Source organism: Mytilus californianus, unplaced genomic scaffold (assembly GCF_021869535.1).
Source record: "Mytilus californianus isolate M0D057914Y unplaced genomic scaffold, xbMytCali1.0.p SCAF_8, whole genome shotgun sequence".
NCBI classification, from domain to species: Eukaryota; Metazoa; Mollusca; class Bivalvia; order Mytilida; family Mytilidae; genus Mytilus; species Mytilus californianus.
In genome coordinates, this window is record NW_026262734.1 from 84,140,667 (window position 1) to 84,164,404 (window position 23,738).

The window sequence follows — 23,738 nt, forward strand, 5'->3', positions numbered from 1 at the left end:
TCCGGAATCTACAATAATAAGAAGGAACAGATGAGTCTAAATCATGAACCTGTATTAATCTGGAATCTACAATAACAAGAAGAACAAATGAGTTACAGTATGATACTGTAAAATTGGAAATTATTTGGTTCATTTATTATTGCTGCCATTAACTCCATTTTTGAAGAATGGACAAAAAATGTGAGATTAATTATTGTGATTTCAGGAAAATCTGCATACAGATATCTGTATCAGATATCAAATGTGAGTTCTTATTATTGTGATAATAAAAATTGGAAACTGTTGGAATTGAACAGAGAAAATTAATTTCATATACAAAGTACTACTATACCCACCTGCTAGCATTATTATTTAATGTCAAGGTCTGCAAGTTTTCAATCTAATGCTATTATAAGATTTCAATGTGTCCTGTTTTCAAAACATATATATGGCATGTATGGGTTCTACCACTGAATCCAGTAAGTTACGTTTCCCCGGGTAAAACATTAACTGTTATAATTTTCAGACTCCTATCTTGAAAATATAAGTTGTAGAATTTTTCTTATGATTTTGGATGAAATTGAGACAAACATTGACTTTCGTTTGTTCTAAAAAAAAGTTATGCATTATAGTCAGGCATAGTTATCTTTTTTCGTGTCAAAACGGCAAACTGGTCAGAGTACACAGTTATCGTCCTTTGATTTTCGTTGTCCACGAATATAGTCCCTAGTGTGGACAGTGTGTTACTTGCCAATTTTTTTTATACCCCTTCCAAATTTATTTCTCCATGTTTTATGACTCAAATAGCAAGTAGGGGGGTGAAATGACACTTTAAAAAAATTTGGGTCATGAATTTTAAAGTAAAGTAGTGATTTGGTCCAGCTGAAAAATGTTAAAAATTAGCACTTCGGAAGCTGTCAAAAGATTTGAAGACCCCCTTAACATAAAATTGTCCATATTTTGAGTTAGAGCCGATGAAGTTTTCTCTAATTTTGATATAATTTGTCCCAAAAGTAGTACAACACACTGTAAAAATATTATTGAGAAAGCGCAAGTGGGATTTTTTTAATTTTCATTTATTGTCTAAAAGAAATGCACTACGAAATAACTGTGTACTCGGACCAACTGTAAAAAAAAATGGAATTCTTATGTTTATGATTTAGTTTTGACTGATGACGATATAAAAACAAGCAAACCACACTTTGTTAGATACATGTATTAAACAACTAGGATAGATATATTTATAGCTTATTGGAAAAATAATGAAGACAGACTAATGTTGATTGCATTTCCAAATTAATTGATACATACGATGAATGCAATTGTCCTAATCATAAAAGCATTGCAAAAACTATTGCAATGTTTTTAATTTATGCGAAAAATTTGACAGCATCAAGTTCATGAAGTTTGTTTTAATAAAAACTAGCAGAAGTGATTTTCCTTCATATTGTTGCAATCACATTAATTAGATGCCACATTTTTGCCCTTCATGCTAGTGGTTTTTCACAATGATAAATGTATGCATTAATTACTAAATTTACAGTATACATGTACTTACAGGTCCTGGATGTAGTCTAAATCCTGATAGAGCACCACCAGACAGAGGCTGTAAATCTTTGTTTGCTTTAGGTGGATTCTCCGCTACTGATCTAAGAGAGCTAAAGGAAAAAAAAGAAAATACATAACTGCCATTACACCAACAGATATCAATATAAATGTTGTATGATATTTCCAGCAATCTAAATTATGCTCAATTGGAAAACCAAGCTAATTATGTGTTAATGTATTTTATGAACTATAATTTAACAAAGAAACTACAATCAGAGGTCAGGCGTAAATAAGTTTTTTTTTTCATTCTAACAAGTTAAATTATGTTTGATTATGTTGATGGTAAAAAAATTCTGAGAATTTAAAAGGACCTAATGCAACAAGGTGTGCAACAGAAAATGAATATAAAAAAGTTGTCACCAACTAAACATAACCATGATAACAGTATACAAATGTAAGGGACCTACAGTTGAAGTTTAAATGTATCACCAATCAAAGAAGTAATGACAATTATATAAAAAAATAAATAAGATAGATACTATGGATTCATTTACTTTTGCTGGTACCACTTGCAAGTGAATAATTCAACCTCATTGAATCAGTATTCATGTGACCTTCAATTTAACCCATTAGCTAGAGATTGGTTAATAGATATAAGAAGATGTGGTATGAGTGCCTATGAGACAACTCTCCATCCAAGTAACAATTTATAAAAGTAAACCATTATAGGTCAAGGTATGGCCTTCAACATGGAGCATTGGCTCACACCGAACAGCAAGCTATAAAGGGCCCCAAAAAATTACTAGTGTAAAACCATTCAAACAGGAAAACCAACGGTCAAATCTATATAAAAACAAGAAACTAGAAACACGTATGAACTACATAAACAGACGACAACTACTGTAAGCATGTATTAGTTGTGTTCAGCCATTAAAAGGAAAAGAATGTCAACATTGAAAGTGAAACAAAGGTGATCCATTGAGTTGAATGATTTGATCCACAAAAAATCGTTCTTATACAGGTAAAAACGATGATTAACTTATTTTTTTTAACCTATAACATGAAATCAAACAGACCTAGAAAGTCTAATTGCACGAGGTCGCTATCTATTTATATTTATGTTTATATTGGGTTATATGACTGTCGACAGTCTTCGGATGTCATCTTGATGGTTAATTAGGTGGTGTTTAGACTAAAATACACCAAAATGCTGATATATATTATCAAGTCTATGCATTGTTAACTGTTAAATTAAGACTTATTGTAATCGGATATAAGTTAAAGTATGTTATAAATAAAAAAAAAAAAATGAGAATTTGAGTCAAATCGGTGAACATGGATTTGACTGCTAATGCCCCTTTAAATGCCTCAATAGGACTGTACAAACCTACTACTGTATGCCAGGTGAAACTTTAAATGTCATACACGTTAAAATGTGATGTCTGACACATCAGCTATCCAACTATTATCATTAAATGCCTCTACAGGACTGTACAAACCTACTATCCTGTATGCCTGGTGAATCTATATACCCTGGAAGGTGTGGCAGGAAGGAACTTAATTCTTCTTTTCCTTCCTTCTTACAGAACCTACTGTATGCATGCTCTAACCCATAATGAATCATAAGGTTATTACTGCCGGTCATTTCTGATGCCTCTGGAATAAAAAATTAAAAGTGAACACTGATGAAAAAACCTTTAACATGTTTAAATGGCAATAATTCTTAAAAAAAAAATTGGCTAACCATGACATGCATGATGAGTTATTACTAGATCCTATTTTGCTGTTTTCCATTGCCAATATCGCAATAAAATAGGTAAAGATCAACAATACCTAACTTGTAATATGACCATTTATGCACTGTCTGATAATGCATATACCCTCCTATTGACAAATTTCAATGACATTCATTCAAATTGTTATTTAAAACAGTCGAGCAAAAACTGTTTGGCACTAAAATTTTAGAAATGATGACAAAAAAGGAGAACATAATATCTAAATAATGTTGAAGTACAGTAATTCTATACATACAATTGTATGTATCAGGTCTCTGTCTTGTAAATATTTATTTAAAAAAAAATTCAAACTGACAGACATTAAAAATCCTTAAATCAACATATTAAACCCTCGCCTAATTGTCATTTGTAACAATTCCAATATCAAGTCTGGCTCATCTTAGGATGACCCCAGGGGTCCCCCATTCAGCTGTAATGTTATTGTGAAACTTATTTCCTGTCACAAGGTTCCTATGATTTTCTCTCCCTATTTATGGTCATTTTGTTAGGACTTAAAACTAGAGGCTCCAAAGAGCCTGTGTCGCACACCTGCATCCTTAACAATGGCCACTTTATTTATCTATTATAGTTTTCAAGATAAAAGGCAAAACATGCAAAAAAAAATGTTAAAAATTATAATTAAAGGGCAATAACTCCAATAGTGAGTTGACTGAACATTTAGGTCATTATGGTTTATTTGTGGCAAATATTAAAAAAAGAATGGTAAAATTCATCATCATGATCATTTAAGGGCAATAACTCCTATAAGAAGTCGTCTGACAGTTTTGACGTCAATGAACAATAGGTAGAGCTAAACATTCTGAACATTTTTTACCCTGTCAGATTTTCTCTATTTATACCGGTTTTCAAAATAATAGGCAAAACTTACATTTTACTCCTACATGTATATTCTATTTTAGCCATGTCGGCCATCTTGGTTGGCAGGCGGGGATATCGGACAAAATTTTTAAACTAGATGATGATTGTTGCCAAGTTTGGCCCAGTAGTTTCAGAGAAGATTTTTGTAAAAGTTAACAGACGAAGACAGACGACGGATGCCAAGTGATGAGAAAAGCTAACTTGGCCTTTTAGGCCATGTGACCTAAAAATGGGATTGTTTTTCTCACTATCAAATTTAAATCAGAAGCAACGAATCCCTGTGGAAGATTTGCAGCATAAACAAGAAGTATTGTACATGTACCTGTTTTTTATAAAACATTGACTAAAATATTTGTGGATGGCAATAGTCATGATAGTTTAAAAACACTGAAATATTTTAATGACTTTAAATATCAAGAGTCAAGGATATAACTCTATAGGGTTATTACAGAAAATAACTTACTTTCATGAGTTGTCTACTCTTTATTCCTTAAATTTTCTAAATCTGTAATAACATATGTTTGTTATTTGTAAAATAAATCAAAAATATTTTAATCTATACTGGGCTCTAGGGAACTCTTGAGACTTTGCGCAGAAACTAAATGCATAGCCTTGATAACTAATTTTTTAATTGAATTAATACATTTTTGATTAAGCATGGTAAATCAATGAGATAAGGCTTTTAGGAATAAACTTAGCTGTAATAACAAGGCTTAGTTATTAAAGGAATGTAACTTATTATATGAGACACTTGGGAATAACTGGGAAGCTTGCGCAGAACCTCATTACATGCTCTGGTCATTATTTCTTACAATAAATTAAAATACATTGTAATTAAGCATGATGTATGTCTGAGCAAATGCTTTGGAGTAGCTGTGATAACACCCTTTAGTTATTACAGGCATATTTTTCTGTAATAACATAGGTGTACTATGCATAATTGGCAAACTATGAACTGTTATATCTTTCTATAGTTAAGTATACATAAAGACAATAGTAATATGAATACAACTTGTATACATTTTAACTAAACTAATGATGTATATTGTCCCTTTGAAACATGTAACATACATATGTTATCACAGTTCTTTGACTTTTTAGTCCACAATAACAAATGTGGGCAAAGTCAAAATAAATGGTCCAAATTTAATTTTTTTTACCAAATTTCAACATTGTTTTAGTGCATTTTCATTTGTTGTATCTTGATACATATACATTTAAGTTAATAAATCCAAAAGGATATAAAAAAGTATAAAGAAATAAAAAAGTTCTGAAACTTAAATGACATAAACCAATAAAACAAATTTAAATCAAGTATACCTTTTTGGAATATTATTTCAGACAAACACTATCAAATATTTATATTTTTTTCACCCCTATTGATTGCAGAGATCCAAACATTACTTTTGATGCATAGATTATTAATCTCCTCTTTGATTATCTTTTTTTTTTTTATGTTTTTGACTATTTTTTGTATCAATTCATTTAAAGTTGATTGAAAAAGTTTTGATTAAAAAATAATTCATCAATTAGTTGATAAAATAACTTCTCCATATTAAAATTAACCCTTTTTCAAATTCACTGAGGAAAAAAAATTGATAGATAAATCTTTTAATAAAGAAGATATATCAAAAAGAAAATACATCCAATTTCCCCTGTTTTTGTTGCACTCCTGACATATTATACACCAAACAAAAATTTCAGAAACTAGAACAAAATACTCATGATTTTTTAAAATTTGTAATCATTGCTGGTTTATAAAGACCTAAATCTGTCATTTAAATGTTATTTCTATTTTAACTTATGCATCTTATGCACTTCAGATCATATTTAAATAGATTTTTCTGACACATTATTATAAAAATGAGGTTAAGTTACCAAACTATGAACTAAATTCTATTAAATATTCAGAAGAATTGTTGTTTGACAACTTAAAAAGAGATCTGCATTCTTCAAAGTTTTTCTGAACTATTATTATTTTTTAAAATTATTACCTATATAAGGAACTTTATTTCTCCTATTTTGTTGCACTCCTGACATTCAATTTATATCATATCAAAACAGTTATACATCATCAAAAAAGCCCATGATTTCTAGATTAAGTGTATATACCTTTTAGATTTAGCATTTTAATTCATTTAAACAATATTTTTGAACTATATTATACATGTCACTTTTTGTATACATAAGTTCACATCTCATCACATTTCGCTTCTATTTTTTTAAATGGCAGTCTTTGCAATGTTAAAATGGGCTGAATTTTGTGGTTTGATGTGTAGAATAATCCCGCAAAATATCTTTGGAAAATCTCAAGTATTAAAAAAATGACGATAAAAAAAGATGCAAAAATTGTAAGGAGTGCAACACTTTTTTGTGACATTTTGAAAAAATACTTTTTTTATAAAGACACAGAAACTTGTAATATGATGATATGTGCCATAGATTCTTATTTATATTACAACTATTATGTCTTAGTGATGATTTTAGCTACAAATGAAGTTTGTCCATTAAACAGTTTGATACAGATGTGTTTTGAAAAAAGTATTGCCCTGTCAGGAGTGCAACATAATAATTAGTACAGCTGTGGAATAGAATGATTTTTGAATATATGAATCACACCTAAACATAAACAAAAGTCAATCCTGTAAAAAAGATATGTCCTTTCCAGAATAAATACTTTATTAACCTGATTATTGATATAAATGTGTGATAGTCAAGTAAATAAGGCCTCCCTTTAAATGTCAGGAGTGTAACTTTGAAGTAAAAAACCACACTTAATAAATACAAAAGCCAATATATTGTTCTGTTTTATTTTTCAAAAGATACTATACTAGATACAAGATTGCACCAAAAGAGTAGCCTGATAGACAATGATAGACAAGGATTTTTTTTAGAACCATTTCTTTGATGTCAGGAGTACAACAGTTTTAAATTGTTATTTTCTTGGACTTACAATGTAAGATAATCTCAGCTCCTTATGCCTTATTTTCCTTCAAATATGTGTTCTTACTATTTAGGCTACATGTATGATATATTCTTAAAGGTGAATTTCAAAGCAGGACTTCGATCCAAAAATTATTGTTTGTCACAAGCAATTATATTTGAATGATTTTTTATATAATTTTAGAATTTAGGAAGAGGAAGCTTATTGTCATAAACTTTGTCGTTTGATTAGGAAATAACCATATTTCAATTTAAAAGTTTTATAATGGTTTCATGTAATACTAATTAAATTATTAAAACTGTAATAACAAACAATTAATTTTGTTGAACTCCTGACATGAATTTACCATAACAAGCAGTTTTGCACAGATTCAATATTTTTATTTTATTAAAGTCTCACACATTTGGAGTTCATCTTGCAGATCCAACCTTTGAATGAATGAAAGATGGGAAAGATAGTTGATGAAACTGAACTAACTTGAGAAGAAAATCAGACAGACTAAGGGATCAAAACACACCATCAAAGTCAACATCCACTATAACTTTGATGAGCAGAAAATTGAGAAAAAAATTTGAAAGATGATCCACCTAAAGGACACACTAGACAAATATACTAAAGCAAAGAAAAGAAAACAATGTAAAACTTAATTACAAAGGCTTAACCTGAATACAAAAACACAGATGGAGAAAATGAAACAAAAATCAAAACACAGAGATTGGCAACAGAAAAGAAGAATAAAATTGACACAAGCCAAAAAATTTGCAAACCCACAGAAAAATGTCCAGTCGAGAAGCAAAAGTACAGGTGCAGATACACTATCTAGAGAAATCAGAATGAGAAGACAAAGTATAGGGAAAATTCTTCCTGACCAACCCAAACCTTGGCCTAAAACAATTGAATACATCATATCCACAGCTACACCAAATCAGTTGTAAGAACTAATCAGTACTGATGGAAGTGTGCTAGAAATTGATGGGTGCCGAAGTGGAAACAAAATTGAGAGACCTTTAATAGATCTGGAAACTGTTGAAAAGAAACTGGCATTTTCAAAAAGAATAGAGGCTACCTGAAAAAGTTAAAACTAAGGGACTCTTTGAAAATGCCATTTTCTTTTCAACAGTTTTCAGATTTTTTAGGGTTTTCTCAACTTTGTTTATACTTCAACATGTTCAAGACTCATCAATTTCTTGCACACAGCTGATATCAGTTCTCATTTACAATGACAACCACCTTGGTGTAGCTGTGGATATGATGTGCCCAATTGTTTAAGCTCAAGATTTGGGATGGCCAGGAAGATAATGTCTTATTCTTTGACTTCTCTTTCTGATTTCTCTAGGTATTTTATATGCATCTGTACTTTTGCTACTTGACTGGACAATTTTCTGCTGGTTTGCAACTTTTTATTAGCTTGTGTCAATTTTCTTCTTCTCTTCTGTTGCCAATTTCTCTTTTTTGTTTTCATTTTCTCATTTGTGTTTTAATTCTGGTCTAAGTCTTTTGAATTTAGTTTTACATTGTTTTGTTTTCTTTGTTTATATTTGTCTAGTTTGTCCTTCAGATTTGGATCTTATTTCAGTGTTTTTCTCAATTTTCTACTCCTCAAAGTTGAAGTTGTTGTTGACTATGATGGTGTGTTTGTATGCACTTAGCCTGTCTGATTTTATTCTAAAGTTTAGTTTCACAACCATCTTTCCCATCTTTCATTCATTCAAAGGTTGGGTCTTAAAGTTGAACTCAAAATGTGCAAAGCTGCTTGTTATGGATAATTCATGTCAGGAGTGCAACAAAATTAATTGTTTGTTATAACAATTATAATAATTTAATTAGTATTACATGAAACCATTATAAAACTTTTAAATTGAAATATGGTTATTTCCTAATCAAAAGACAAAGTTTAAGACAATTAGCTTCCATAATATGAAAATAATATGAAAATTTAACATTCAAATATGTTTGCTTGTGACAAACAATAATTCATGGATCAAAGTCCTGCTTTGAAATTTACCTTTAAGAATTTATTATAACTCATACATGTAACCTAAGTAGTTAGAAAACATGTTTAGATGCAAATAAGTCACTAGGAGCTGAGATTATCTTAAAATGTAAGTCCAAGAAAATGTCATTTTAAAACTGTTGCACTCCTGACATCAAAGAAATGGTTCTAAAAGAAAAATTCCTTGTCTATCAGGCTACTCTTTGGGTGCAATCTTGTATCTAGTATAGTATCTTTTGAAAAACAAAACAGAACCATATATTGGCTTTTGTATTTTTTCAGTGTTAGTCTTTAAACTTCAAAGTTGCACTCCTGACACTTATAGGGAGGACTTATATACTTGACTCTTGCACATTATCTATATCAATAATCAGGTAAATGAACTATTTATTCTGGAAAGGACATATTTGTTTTACAGGATTGACTTTTGTTTATGTTTAGGTGTGAGTCATTTAAGCAAAAATCATTCTATTCCTCAGTAATACTAATTTTTGTGTTGCACTCCTGACATGGCACAACTTTTTTTCAAAACACATCTGTATCAAAACGGTCCAATGGAAAAGCTTCATTCTGAGCTGAAATCATCACTAAGATATAATAGTTGTAATATAAATAAGAATTTAAGGCACATTCCTCCATACAACAATTTGCTGTGTCTTAATAAAAAAGTATTTTTTCAAAATGTCACAAAAAAGTGTTGCACTCCTGACAATTTTGGCATCTTTTTTTAACGTCATCATTTTAATACATGAGATTTTCCAAAGATGTTTTGCAGGAATATTCTACACATCAAGCCACATCATTTGAAATTAATTTATTCAATCAAATGATCAGCATGATTGATAAATATTGCTTTATATGCAAGGAACCATTTATTTTGACTTTGCCCATGTATGTTATTTTTCTGTAATAACCCTATAGAGTTATATCCCTGACTGATCAACTTGCATCTTTCCATTCAGAATGTAAACCAGACGTATTAAAATGATTTTAAACTACGAAATGAATTAGGAATTACAATATCTCTTCAGATTTTGGCAGTTAATGTACATGTATCTTAATTACTTTTACACTTTTAAATGATTCAATTTGATAGATAATTGTTGTACTCATGTAATTTGGCATGAAATTACATACACATATATATGTGAACCTCCCGCAAGAATACAATAATCCTTTTTTCAGGGGTCTCCTCCCGTTGAAGTGAAAAAATCTGGTGTATATAAAATCTGGAGAATGAAAATTTCCAGGCACCATTTTTTACCACGCTGTTTACAAATACAAATGTATCTATTATTAAAGATGTAAAAACCTGAGTGTATCAAATGTATCGGGTGTAACTGACATCTGATTATGCAACATGACCCCGGCCTGAGGTTAATTTACAAGTGATTATAGTTAAATTGAACAATCAACAGATCAACAGGTGATAGCTAGGATAGTAATTACTCGATATTGCACATGCCAAGGACGAATAAAGGTAAATACCGGGAATGATAGAAATTTGGAATGTTGATGTCAAAACATCGATCGGAAGGTTTTGGTGCTGAAAAAACATTCAATAAATAAAACTTTCAACTCAAAAAAGAAATGCTCATTATTTCACCCTCCAATGCCGACATTAAAGGACCTTCAGCATGCTCAAGTAGATCCAAACTGACAGCAAAAACATTGACTGAAAGACAATTCACTGCCTCCTCAGTGTTAAGATTAACAACTAAAAAGACCGTTACCAGGATTACGATTACTTTAGTAGAGTAAAGTGTATTAAAGGCAGCCAAGTCAGCATGTACTTCTTACATGACCCAGTGTTCTAAGACCAGTGCTTTAGTTATTTAATAACATTTATCAATGTTATATAGACCCTACGTGAGCTAATATATTTTACAGTGTTTGAAACAATGATAGTCTGAAGTTTTCTAGCAAAATGACTTTATTAATGCTTAAAAACTATCCATAACTATTGTTAATGCTTGTTAATCTTTGATATATATATATCATGTAATAAATGTATAGGATATTTCTTTGTTATATCATGTATATATCTAAGCTAATAACATTGAATACAAATAACTAGAGGCTCTCAAGAGCCTGTGTCGCTCACCTGTATTTACTGATGCTTTGGAAATCATGTAAAATAAGGTTAAAATCATAATTAATCAAAGAGCTGAAAGCTCTAAGTAAAAATGACGCCATTGTCTCTCATATTGGGATATTTTTTATGCAAGTCTTGATTTTTACTTAATTTACCTACTGAATCTTAGGCGACGTTCAGTTTATGGTAGGTAGGGTAACTGATAGAATAGATATGAATTGTTTCCACAATCTATAGCGTTTTTATTTGTTTGTCAAGATATATATATATATATGTGTGTGAAGTGAAAATAACTACTAGTTGTTCTGCTGTACAAAGAAATAGCTCAAGACTACCGGAACAATCTACAATATTCAAAGTTATATGTGAATTTGTTTCCCTTATTTGTAGAATTATTTAACAAAATGATTATGAAGAGCCTGTAGTAAGAAAGCTCTTATACCCAACATAGTCCTTATTCAAGAAATAAGTTACAGGTGACCTAGTGACATAATCACATTGTTATTTCAGTTACCTAAACATGATCAATTTCTGTAGATTTAGACAATAGTATTGTTATACTAGTTTCACAATTACAAACAAAGTGACACCATTTATACAACTTAATTTCATTGTGAAGAGCCTGTAGTAAGCAAGCTTACACTGAAATTTTAAAATGACAACATAAATTATTGCAAATTTTTTTTTTTTCAAATGATTTAATGTTAAGTACCGTAGTCATTTATTTCAAATAATTGACCCGTAATAAAATAAGGAGATGGGGTGTGATTGCCAATGAGATAACAGTCTGATGTACTATCTACCAGAGTCCAAATAATGTGGCTGTTGGCAGTTATAAGTCACTTTCAGACCTCAACAATGTACCAAACCGGTTTATTGTTTTCAGGTACCTCAGGAAAAAGAGGAGTTGTGGCCAGGTGCTGCCAGGATTTAAAACTATTAGAATTACACAGTTTTGTCTGCATTCAGAGAAAATTTCATGGTGTAAACACAGCCATTTTTGTTGGTGTATATTAGATGAACCTTAAAGGTGGATTATCAGATTATTGGTCACATGAATATTAAAGTGATTGTTGACTTTTCAAATATAAAAATATGCACAAAGAAGGAAATATATCTGATTCCTTGTGAAAATTAAAAGATAGAACATTGTACTTTAATTGATTTGGTAATTTAATTTCAAGAATGACAACATGTATGATCTGTTACCATAAGTGTAAAATTTGTCCATTAGCTACTGTTTATTATGTTTATGGTTGAACTGTATCTTTGAACTTTGTCAGTCAGTCATGATTTACTTCTTAAGTGTGTAAGAACCTTCATGTAAATGAAAATTGGTCTGCCATGATCACGTTTTCTACAATATTCTGGGTTCCTAACAAGTTCAAAATTTAGCACATTTGCAGTTTGATTGGCTGATCACAGTTGTCTCCCTTGGGAAAAGTTTGAGGAAAGTTCGAAATTGAGAACAGTAGAATTTAATAAAATCGTGGTTTAGAGGTTTTTACACAATCACAATCGTGCAATCGTGACAAGGGGTCAAAATCAAGTATTTCACGCCTGAATCGTATGACAGGTTAAGAAATTAAAGAATGAAAATTACAAATTTAATTCTGTTCCAGTTGTTTTTCCAACAATATGATTGAAAATTGTCCGACGGTCACGAAGGTTAATGACCGCCATTTTGTACACAACAAGACATATTGAAGGGAGACAACACCATCTGTTATTTTAAAATGTACATTTGCAACGCTGGAGTTGTCTTTCTTTTACCAATGTATGAGCATACTAACAAGTATGTAAAATACGGAACCGAGTTCGGAATGCGGGTAGGAAGTCTGGTCAATGGTAAAAGAAAATTGACTGCGTCATTTTCTAATAATATTAGATATTATAATGATATCTAACATAATAACAAATAAAATGCTCCGCAGGGCGCAGCTTGATACGACCGCGAAGGTCGAACCCTGAACAGTTGGGGCAAGTATGGACACAACATTCAAGCTTGATACAGCTCTGAATTTGGATTGTGATTAAATATTTGACACAGCATAGGTTTCTGACACAGAATGAATGTGGTCTAAGAACTTAAAAATTTTAAATTGGACATTCACCTATTATGGTCCAATATCCAAAATCTAAATACATGGTTAGATTCAGCATATCAAAGAACCCCAAGAATTCAATTTTTGATGAAATCAAACAAAGTTTAATTTTGGACCCTTTTGACCTCAATGTGGACAAAGTTGATAACGGGGCCCAAAAATCAAAAATCTAAATAGATGGTTAGATTCAGCATATCAAAGAACCCCATATATTCAATTTTTGTTGAAATCAAACAAAGTTTAATTTTGAACCCCAATTTGGACCAACTTGAAAACTGGGCCCATAATCAAAAATCTAAATACATGTTTAGATTCAGCATATCAAAGAACCCTAAAAATTCAATTTTTGTTAAACTCAAACTAAGTTTAAATTTGGACCCTTTGGACCTTAATGAAGACCAATTTGAAAACGGAACCAAAAATTAAGAATCTAAATACACTGTTAGATTGGGCATATTAAAGAACCCCAATAATTCAATTTTTGATGAAATCAAACAAAGTTAAATTTTGGACCCTTTGGACCTCAATGTGGACCAATTTAAAAACAGGGCCCAAAATCCAAAAACTTAATAAACCGTTAGATTCAGCATATTAAAGACCCCAAGAATTCAAGAATAAAACCCCATTGAAATTGATCAAGAAATAAGCAATTTATACGAAGTATCTTCTTTTGCACAATATTGTGCAATTGAATATTTCTTGCTATTGCGCAAAACTGTACAATTGACAATTTCTTGCTATTGTGCAATATTGTGCTATTGGATATTTCTTGCTATTGCGCAATACTGTGCAATTGAAGATTTCTTGCTATTGCGCAATACTGTGCAATTGAAGATTTCTTGCTATTGTGCAATTATGTGCAATTGAAAATTTCTTGCTATTGCACAATACTTATTATATAATAATTTACACATCCTGTTTGGTGTGTATCTCCTACCATATCATTATAATTTGCTTTTAAATATAAATCAGAAATAACCAACTTAAAATGGAAAATTTTAAAAGAAAAAAAAAAGGAAAAAAAGAAAAAAAAAAAATCCCCCCCCCAAATTCTTTGAACCCCCTTATGATTCATCACCCCCAATTTCAATCCCAGCCTTCCCTTTGTGGTATGGTACCTTGCAGTACAATTTCAGAGAGATCCATACACTTGAACACAAGTAATTGTCTGGAAACTAGAAAAATGCTTAATTTTGGCCCCTTTTTGGCCCCCAATTCCTAAACGTTTCGGGCAATTACCCCCAAACTCAATTCCAGCTTTCCCTTGTTATATGGAACCTTGTAGTACAATTTCAGAAATATCCAAACACTTACACACAAGTTATTGTCATGAAACTAGAAAAATGCTTGTTTTTTGCCCCTTTTTTGGCCCCTAATTCCTACAATTTTGAGGCAATTACCCCCAAAATCAATTACAGCCTTCCCTTTGTGATATGGAACCTTGTGGTACAATGTCAGAGAGATCCATATACTTACACACAAGTTATTGTCTGGAAGTTACAAAAATGCTTATTTTTGGCCCCTTTTTGGCGCCTTTTTCCTTAACTGTTGGTACCATTACCCCCAAAATCAATCCCAACCTTCCTTTCGTGGTATTGAACCTTATGGTAAAATTTCATGGAGATCCATTCACTTAAACTAAAGTTAGAGTGCGAAAACCAATGTGTCTTCGGACGACGCCAGACGACGACGACAATGCCAACGTCATACCAATATACGACCAAAAAATTTTTAATTTTTGCGGTCGTATAAAAACTGCAAAATTTTTGTTAAATTACTAACTCAGGGGCAGAAACCCAACAACGGGTTGTCGGATTCGTCTGAAAATTTCAGGGCAGATAAATCTAAATCTGATGAACATTTTTGCCACCTGTCAGATTTGCTCTAAATGCTTTAGTTTCAGAGATAAAAACCAAAAACTGCATTTTACCCCTATGTTCTATTTTTAACCAAGTCAGCCATGATGGTTGGAAGGCGGGATCATCGGACAAGTTTTTTAAACTAGATACCCTAATAATGATTATGGCCAAGTATGGTTAAATTTGTCTCAGTAGCTTCAGAGAAGAAGATTTTTGTAAAAGATTACAAAAATTTACAAAAAATTGTTAAAAATTGACTATTAAGGGCAATAACTCCTAAAGGGGTCGACTGACAATTTTGGTCATGGCATCTTATTTGTAGATCTTACTTTGCTGAACATTATTGCTGTTTACAGTTTATCTCTATCTATAATAATATTCAAGATAACAAGAGTGCACACGCTGAAATGTCTCGCCTTCTTTACTAATCATTGATATTATGTTGATAGTCCTAAATATAAAGCTTTATTTCAACTGTCACATTAACTTAACATTAACCAAGTAAACTAAACATTGACCAATGAACCATGAAAATGAGGTCAAGGTCAGATGAACCATGCTAGACAGGCATGCACAGCTAACAATTCTTCCATACAACAAATATAGTTGACCTATTGCTTATAGTTTAAGAAAAACAGACCAAAACACAAAAACTTAACACTGAGCAATGAACCTTGAAAATGAGGTCAAGGTCAAATAAAACCTGCGTGACTGCCAAATAGATCATAAAATATTTCCATACACTAAATATAGTTGAACTATTGCATATAGTATTAGAAAAAAAGACCAAAACTCAAAAACTTAACTTTGACCACTGAACCATGAAAATGAGGTCAAGGTCAGATGACACCTGCCCGCTAGACATGTACACCTTACAATCATTCCATACACCAAATAAAGTAGACCTATGGCATACAGTATAAGAAAAACAGACCAAAACACAAAAACTGAACTATAACCACTGAACCATGAAAATGAGGTCAAGGTCAGATGACACCTGCCAGTTGGACATGTACACCTTACAGTCCTTCCATACACCGAATATACAAGACCTATTGCTTATAGTATCTGAGATATGGACTTGACCACCAAAACTTAACCTTGTTCACTGATCCATGAAATGAGGTTGAGGTCAAGTGAAAACTGTCTGCAAGCATGAGGACCTTGCAAGGTACGCACATACCAAATATAGTTATCCTATTACTTATAATAAGAGAGAATCTAACATTATAAAATATATGAACTTTTTTTTCAAGTAGTCACTGAACCATGAAAATGAGGTCAAGGACATTGGACATGTGACTGACGGAAACTTCATAACATGAGGCATCCATATACAAAGTATGAAGCATCCAGACCTTCCACCTTCTAAAATATAAAGCTTTTAAGAAGTTAGCTAACGCCGCCGCCGGATCACTATCCCTATGTCGAGCTTTCTGCGACAAAAGTCGCAGGCTCGACAATAACCAAAAACTGCAAAATTTCCTTAAAATTACCAATTCAGGGGCAGCAACCCAACAACAGAATGTCAGATTTGTCTGAAAATTTCAGGGCAGATAGATCTTGACCTGATTATCAATTATATCCCATGTCAGATTTACTCTAAATGCTTTGGTTTCAGAGATATAAGCCAAAATCTACATTTTACCCCTATGTTCTATTTTTAGCCATGGCGGCCATCTTGGTTGGTTGGCAGGGTCAATGGACACATTTTTTAAACTAGATGCCCTAATGATGATTGTGGCCAAGTTTGGTCAAATTTGGCCCAGTGGTTTTAGAGGAGAAGATTTTTGTAAAAAGCTAACAACGACGGACGACGACGGACGCCAAGTGATGAGAAAAGCTCACTTGGCCCTTCGGGCCAGGTGAGCTAAAAAAGATAGAGTCATGACTGAAACACCATGCTTTAATTTTCTCTTTGTTTTCAAAGTAAAGGTTTAATCATCATTGATCATAGTACAAATGTACTTTATCAACGAGCAGTCAATAATCAACAATTAACGGAGTGCAAACCTAAAGTCCCCTTCGACTTCGTCGGTAGGGGACTAAATACAAAACCCAAAACAGAATCTTCTCAATAATTCTTTCAACTGATATCATTCAAATGGACAGACTACAAGACTACTGTAACACATTGACAGGGATGATTCCAGGTGTTTTCAAATGGGTCCCTTGACCATCAAATTGGGAATTTTCATCCCAACTGGGAATTTTTTATGCATAAAATCTAAGACGAAATAACATTATTTCCTATAAAAACGGAAAATGTATATTAAGTTTCACCTGTACACTGCTGTAATAAGTTGTAACATTTTGAATAATCCTGGACAGGCTACTGATAATCAAAGCACTGTAAGCGCTGCAGGCAGTTAACCAAAAACCAAGGCAAACGTAATTATGAAAAATGTGGCAGTGTTGCTTCAAATTTTTTTTTCAGATTTGAAAGAACAAACATTAAACATCCGTATATTGTACATTTATGTTTATTTAATGAATTGATTATTAAGGCAAATTAATTAATATTTTATCAAGGTTTTCTAAAGCAACGCATATATCAATGTATATTTTTAATGGTGAGTTTGCAGTGGTACAAGTTCGCAATGATTGCAGGTGTTCTAGTTGGTAGTTAACGTTGGTACCAGTTGACTTTTAGTGGTTCAAGTTGACGTAATTGTATGAATGGACTTGCTTCCCTGGAAGGAACACTGTGTTTGGGTTCTACAGTACAAAAGTTATGAGACACAAATCAGACAAATGTTTACTACTACAGGGATCAAAGGTGAGGTCTGACTGCCCTGACCATAGTAAATGTAAATGACCCCAACCTTCACCCCAAGTCCGTGATATCACTCCATACCAAGTTTGGAATAAAATGACAGGTGATTACAAAGAGGGACGAAAGATACCAGAGGGACAGTCAAACTCAGATCGAAAACAAACTGACAACGCCATGGCCAAAAATAAAAAGACAAACAGACAAATAATAGTACAGATGACACAACATAGAAAACTGAAGACTAAGCAACACGAACCCCACCAAAAACTGGGGGTGATCTCAGGTTCTCCGGTCAAATAAAACAATTGGTCAAACATTCTTGGGCTTTACACTGCTTGAAAGATTTATATGTTATCTTTAAAATGAGCCATAAATGAAAATTTTTATAGGCCCAGAAATAATTCAAAAAATAATTAAAGTAAATTCAATTTACCTAGACTCATTTTTTGCATCAATAAAATTTTATAATAAACAAGAAATAATTGTAACAGGATGCTGTTACGAAGTCTCCCAAACAAAGCTCCCATAATTCGTCATTCCCATGGTCGCCTGACATTGGGCAAAGTCCAGTACACATTGGTTTGGTCTAGTAAAGTGATATGCATATGTCACATAATGTGACGCCTAGGAGATTGACCCTGTATGTCATTCAAATTATTTTGAAATGACAAACAGGAATAAATATGGTGTAGGAGTGGGGACCGTTTACAAGTTCTCAAACAGGAGGGGGTGGGTTGACCCCAGGGACTCCCCCTATATTTCATTTGATTTGTTATATTGTCCCATACATGAATATATATGGTTTAGGAGTGGGGATTTCAACCGTTTACAAGTTCTCAAACAATAGGGGAAGGGGTGACCCCAGGGACTCCCCCTATATTTCATTTGATTTGTTATATTGTCCCATACATTAATATATATATGGTTTAGGGGTGGGGATCTCGACCGTTTCCAAGTTCTCAAACAGGAGGGGGTGGGGTGACCCCAGGGACTCCCCTATATTTCATTTGATTTGTTATATTGTCCCATATATTAATATATATGGTTTAGGGGTGGGGATCTCGACCGTTTCCAAGTTCTCAAACAGGAGGGGGTGGGGTGACCCCAGGGACTCCCCCTATATTTCATTTAATTTGTTATATTGTCCCATACATGAATATATATGGTTTAGGGGTGGGGATATCGACCGTTTACAAGTTCTGAAACAGAAGGGGTGGGGTGACGCCAGGGATTCCCCCAAATTTTCTTTTGATTTGTTTTATTGTCCCATACAAGTATATATATGGTTTAGGGGTGGGGATCGCGACCGTTTACAAGATAAAAGAACATTTTCAAATTGAAAGGGGGGTGGGATGACCCCCAGGGACTCACCCTATATTTTATTTTATTTGTTTCATTGTCCTGTTCTCATTACTGAAGACCACGCGTGTCTATCACTTACTGTTTTCGAGTATAAATAGTCATTTGAAAATAAAATCCCATAGGGTTCTACAGTAAACCCCTCCCTTCTTTAGGCCCCTCAAAATACCCCTAAATAGTTCCCAATGCACAAACGAAAGATTGATGGCTCCGCTAGACATGTTAGTCTTACATTTTATGAAACCCTAAGTTAATCTGACAAGGGGTCCGAGTTGTTTTCTTAGACGGTCCGAGTGGACTCGGTCCGACTTGTCTCTGGGACGAGTTATTCAGCATTTCTTAAAACATCGACCTGATTGGTCGACATTGATTACGTCGATTTCTGGTTTTTCATTCATAAAATAACAACAAGTTCAGTGATAAACGGAATAATTTAATAAAAGAAAGGAATTTAAATGTGCATACATTTAATTTAAATCAATTAAATAATCACAATCTTCTTAAACTAAAAGAATATCATGATTAAGAGTACTTTCGCTTAATCGGACTTTATATCATCAGAATCAAACGAACTTACGTTTCGTGTAAGTTAAAATTACCGCCAACTTAGACTACATGTGTACTATATATAACTTTATTCCCTCTATCATAGAGATTTGGTGTACATGAACAATATTCCTGCGCATTTTGCCATTTGGGAAATATAAACGACTTGTAATTACAGATTTTCGGCGATGAAATATTTCATACAATTGTTCTTTGCCATCTTAGCCAAAAGCACAGGGGATAATAAACTACGTACCGATTTCTATTGAGCACTATTTCCTATGTGCAACTTCAAATATTATGCGTCGTTCGACGATCATTTAAGGTTATTCTGGTCATATTTTTTGTATTCCAGAATTGAAAGAATGAAAAAAATGTCCAATTAGTTATAAATAACATATTAGCCTGCTAGATTACAACAATGGCACTTTTTTCAGCATTCGTTAGGAAGAACACAAATCTAGGGTGCTAGCATAAGGCAGCTTAACTGCCTAAAAATGATATATATGATTACCAGATCGCTTGACAGTTATTGGATTGAGACCAGGGAAGTTGTTACATGAAGATCATTGCACATGATGCACTATCATTTGTAGGCTTGCATCTTAGCTATGGTAACCTCGGCCTTTTACATATATAATAGCTAACATAAACCACTGAAAAAAATCATCCATTGAATATTTTTTTCAACAACAGGTCATCTTTATAAATTTACCTCGATTCAAATGGATTTCAAATTGAACTGGCCAGTTATGGAATTTAGAAAAGCTATTACAAAAGTTTAAGTACTTAATTGATAAGATATTTTTGTGATTTTTGCTTGCTGTTTAACATGTTTAATATGTAGAAGGTTGCCATGGTTTTACTTTAGGTGTAACCCTAAGAACATGAGCAACAGGAAATTAAAGCATTGAACCTTTGTATTTTAATATTATTTGGATCATCTTCACAACTTTTGAAACATTTCCATAATGTTGACATCCTATTTCATGAATGATCTATCATCCACATGTATTTTCAAACACGCTCAAACTTTTGTTTTTTGGGGAAATAGAGCCTGACTAAATATAAAATAATTTCTTTTACAAAACAAGTTTTCATCATATTATATAACCAGCTCTGCTGGGCCATCTGCTTTTACAAGATCGGCGCCCATTAAAATTTATTCATCAATGTTAATTATATCAAAATTTAAATTTTGCTCTCTGCCGAGGTCTGCTTTAATGAGACCCATTTTGACAAAAAGCATCTTTTTTATCGACCTGCTGGGCAATCTGCTTTTACGAGATCAAAAACCCCCATAACATTTTCATCACTATTGAATCCGGCTGCTAAAATCGTTTTACCACATGTTGACATAATTAAATCATTGTTAATAAAATGCGATCGTTGACAGCATTCTTATCCGGATTTTAAAACGTTTTGACGACAAACTATCAAAAATTATAGTTGCCTAAATCGGTGACGGAAACATTTCCGGAAATATTATGAATATCGATTTTTATTTTATTTTTCCTGAATTAGGAATTTATATTCACATAAATTTTCTTGGGGCCGCCGGCCGATTTAAGGGCCGCTAACAGGCCCTAAACTATATAGTAGAATCATCCCTGCATTGATATATTACATTCAGATGGAAATTGAAGAAAAAACACATTTTTTTTTTACATCAGACATGTAAGATGGTAACATTAACGACGAAATGTCGATAAAAAAGCTCCTGATCTGAGGTCTTAACTCCTGACCAAAATTTCCCAATCTCCTGGTCTGAGTTTCACAGTCCATCACGTGTATGAAATTATGTTCCATCTTATGACATGCATGACATGTACATGTATGATTAAAAGTCTAAATTTGTACTTGTTTATAAAGCGCAGTGCTGATTATGTAAGTTAATAAAACACACTCCATAAACTCGCTGAAAAGTAATTAAATAATGCAGTTGATCGTCTGAAGTTGATGAATGTTTTCTCTTGTCAAGTTTGTCTACCTGTACAAGTGATTAACAATCATTAGCTGATATCCCTCATGGCTTTAAAACAGTAATTAAATGTAGGATTCTTTTGATTATAATACAAATAGGGGTTGTGCAATTACAGACAATTGAGTGTAACTGCTAACAAAAATGGCAGCTAGCGAAACGAAAACAAATTTGACCACACTTTTCAATCATGACACAAAGAAATTGGAATTTCTATCCCCAGAAAATGACTCAATGTTCACTTGTATAAAATGTATTCTGTTCTTATGTTGTGTTGTAACACCACTGTCCCAGGTTAGGGGAGGGTGGAGTGCTCATGTACATGTTTAATCCCGCCACATTCTTTAAGTGTTTGTCCCAAATCAGGAATCTGTAGTTCAGTGGTTGTCGTTGGTTCATGTCTGTCATACTTGTTTTTCTTAACTTGTTTTGTTATATATTGCTTAACATGCTTAAGGCCATTAGTTTTCTCAATTGAATTGTTTCATATTGTTGATGTTGGGTCTTTTATAGCCAACTATACGGTATGGATTTTTCTCATTGTTGAACGACGTACGGTTGCTTATAATTGCTTACATCCACTTCATTTGAACTTTGGTGGATAGTTGTCTCATTCTCATTACCACATCTCCTTATTTTTATATGTATTTAGCAATAAATTGAATAATACTATCAGTGACTATGAAATTACAATAATCAATATATTATCACTATTCTGTGATAAGATTTTTAGAAGCTTAAAAAATCATATTGCTCAGTATTACCCATTTCCGGTCTCACTAATTAGCGACAAGAAGAATTTTAGCGACAAGAAGCATCAAGAAGCGACAAGAAGAATAATTTTAGCGACAAGAAGACTATTAAGCGACAAGAAAACATTTTTTTTAATATAAATTACTTATTCCAAATAAATATTAAAAGAATATGCAAAAGAAAACAATTTTAGCGACAAGAAAGTTAATATTCTATTTACTCTCTTTGTACACTATATAATAAACTTGCAAAATGCATTATTTGTGCATCATTGTCCAGAAAATACAGACACAAATTGTGAAATACAGAGAACTGAAATCAAACAAGAGGAAAACATAAATGTGAATATTTTTCATCATTTTATTTTGTGTATTGCCTCATTTAATGATATTTATCATGTTAACTTTATGAATAGTTTAATGTTGATTGAAGATTAAAGGAAAGTTATATGACAATCTTGAGTTTTCATCAGGTGTTCACTATTTACAATGATTGTATATTCTGGCGCGTGTAATTGTATAGTCTGACGCGTGTACAAAGTTGAAGGTGTTAATTGGATGTTATTTAGCAATAAAACAAGGGACACACGCCTCGTTAATCTCATTTGATGTTTCACATTGTGTGTACTGTTATTACCTTAGGATGAAGCCACATCTAATGTTGTTCCTATCAAGAACAATGAATTGTACTGTTAGAAAGGAAATAATATTTCATGTTTTTGTATTCAATAAATTCTTCAAAGGAAAGTTGAAAAATCTTTGTTTTTATTTCCATTTTATAGCGTGTGCATTTCCTTTGCTCTATCAAGCTGACTGAATTCGAAGCCATTCAACTTTTATGTTTCAAGTGTAAAGTAAATTGTCAGCATTTCAGTCTTATTCTTGCAAAAGTACGTGCTCTGTGCAATTGCTAGAACCCAAAACGCATCTTTGTTAAATCAGTATATTTTGTACGTCTTTGGTAGTGAGAGTTCTACAAATAAAGCATCTTCAAAAATTGGCAAACCACCATGTACATAGTGTATAACGATTGTGTTAGATCTAGATATGAATGTTAACACGCTTACAATATAAGAAAGCGTATCTGGGACTACACAATCCCTTTCTTCCTCACAAATATTTCATTTCTTCATCTATCAATATAATA

At 32.5% G+C, this 23,738-nt stretch overlaps 1 protein-coding gene across 4 annotated transcripts in view; it reads right to left on the reverse strand.

Moving 5' to 3' along the window:
- LOC127711584 (mediator of RNA polymerase II transcription subunit 19-like) overlaps positions 1-23,738 on the reverse strand; it is a 140,603-nt gene that overhangs the window by 115,765 nt on the left and 1,100 nt on the right. For all 4 annotated transcript variants that reach the window (XR_007986792.1, XR_007986793.1, XM_052217675.1 and 1 more), the window contains exons 2-3: positions 3,027-3,183; positions 1,538-1,637 (exon numbers count right to left, since the gene is read on the reverse strand). Coding sequence is in view for 2 of the 4 variants with exons in the window: in XM_052217675.1 (XP_052073635.1) it covers positions 1,538-1,637; positions 3,027-3,183 (257 nt within the window). In the remaining 2 variants the exon portion in view is untranslated. The remainder of the gene's footprint in view (positions 1-1,537; positions 1,638-3,026; positions 3,184-23,738) is intronic.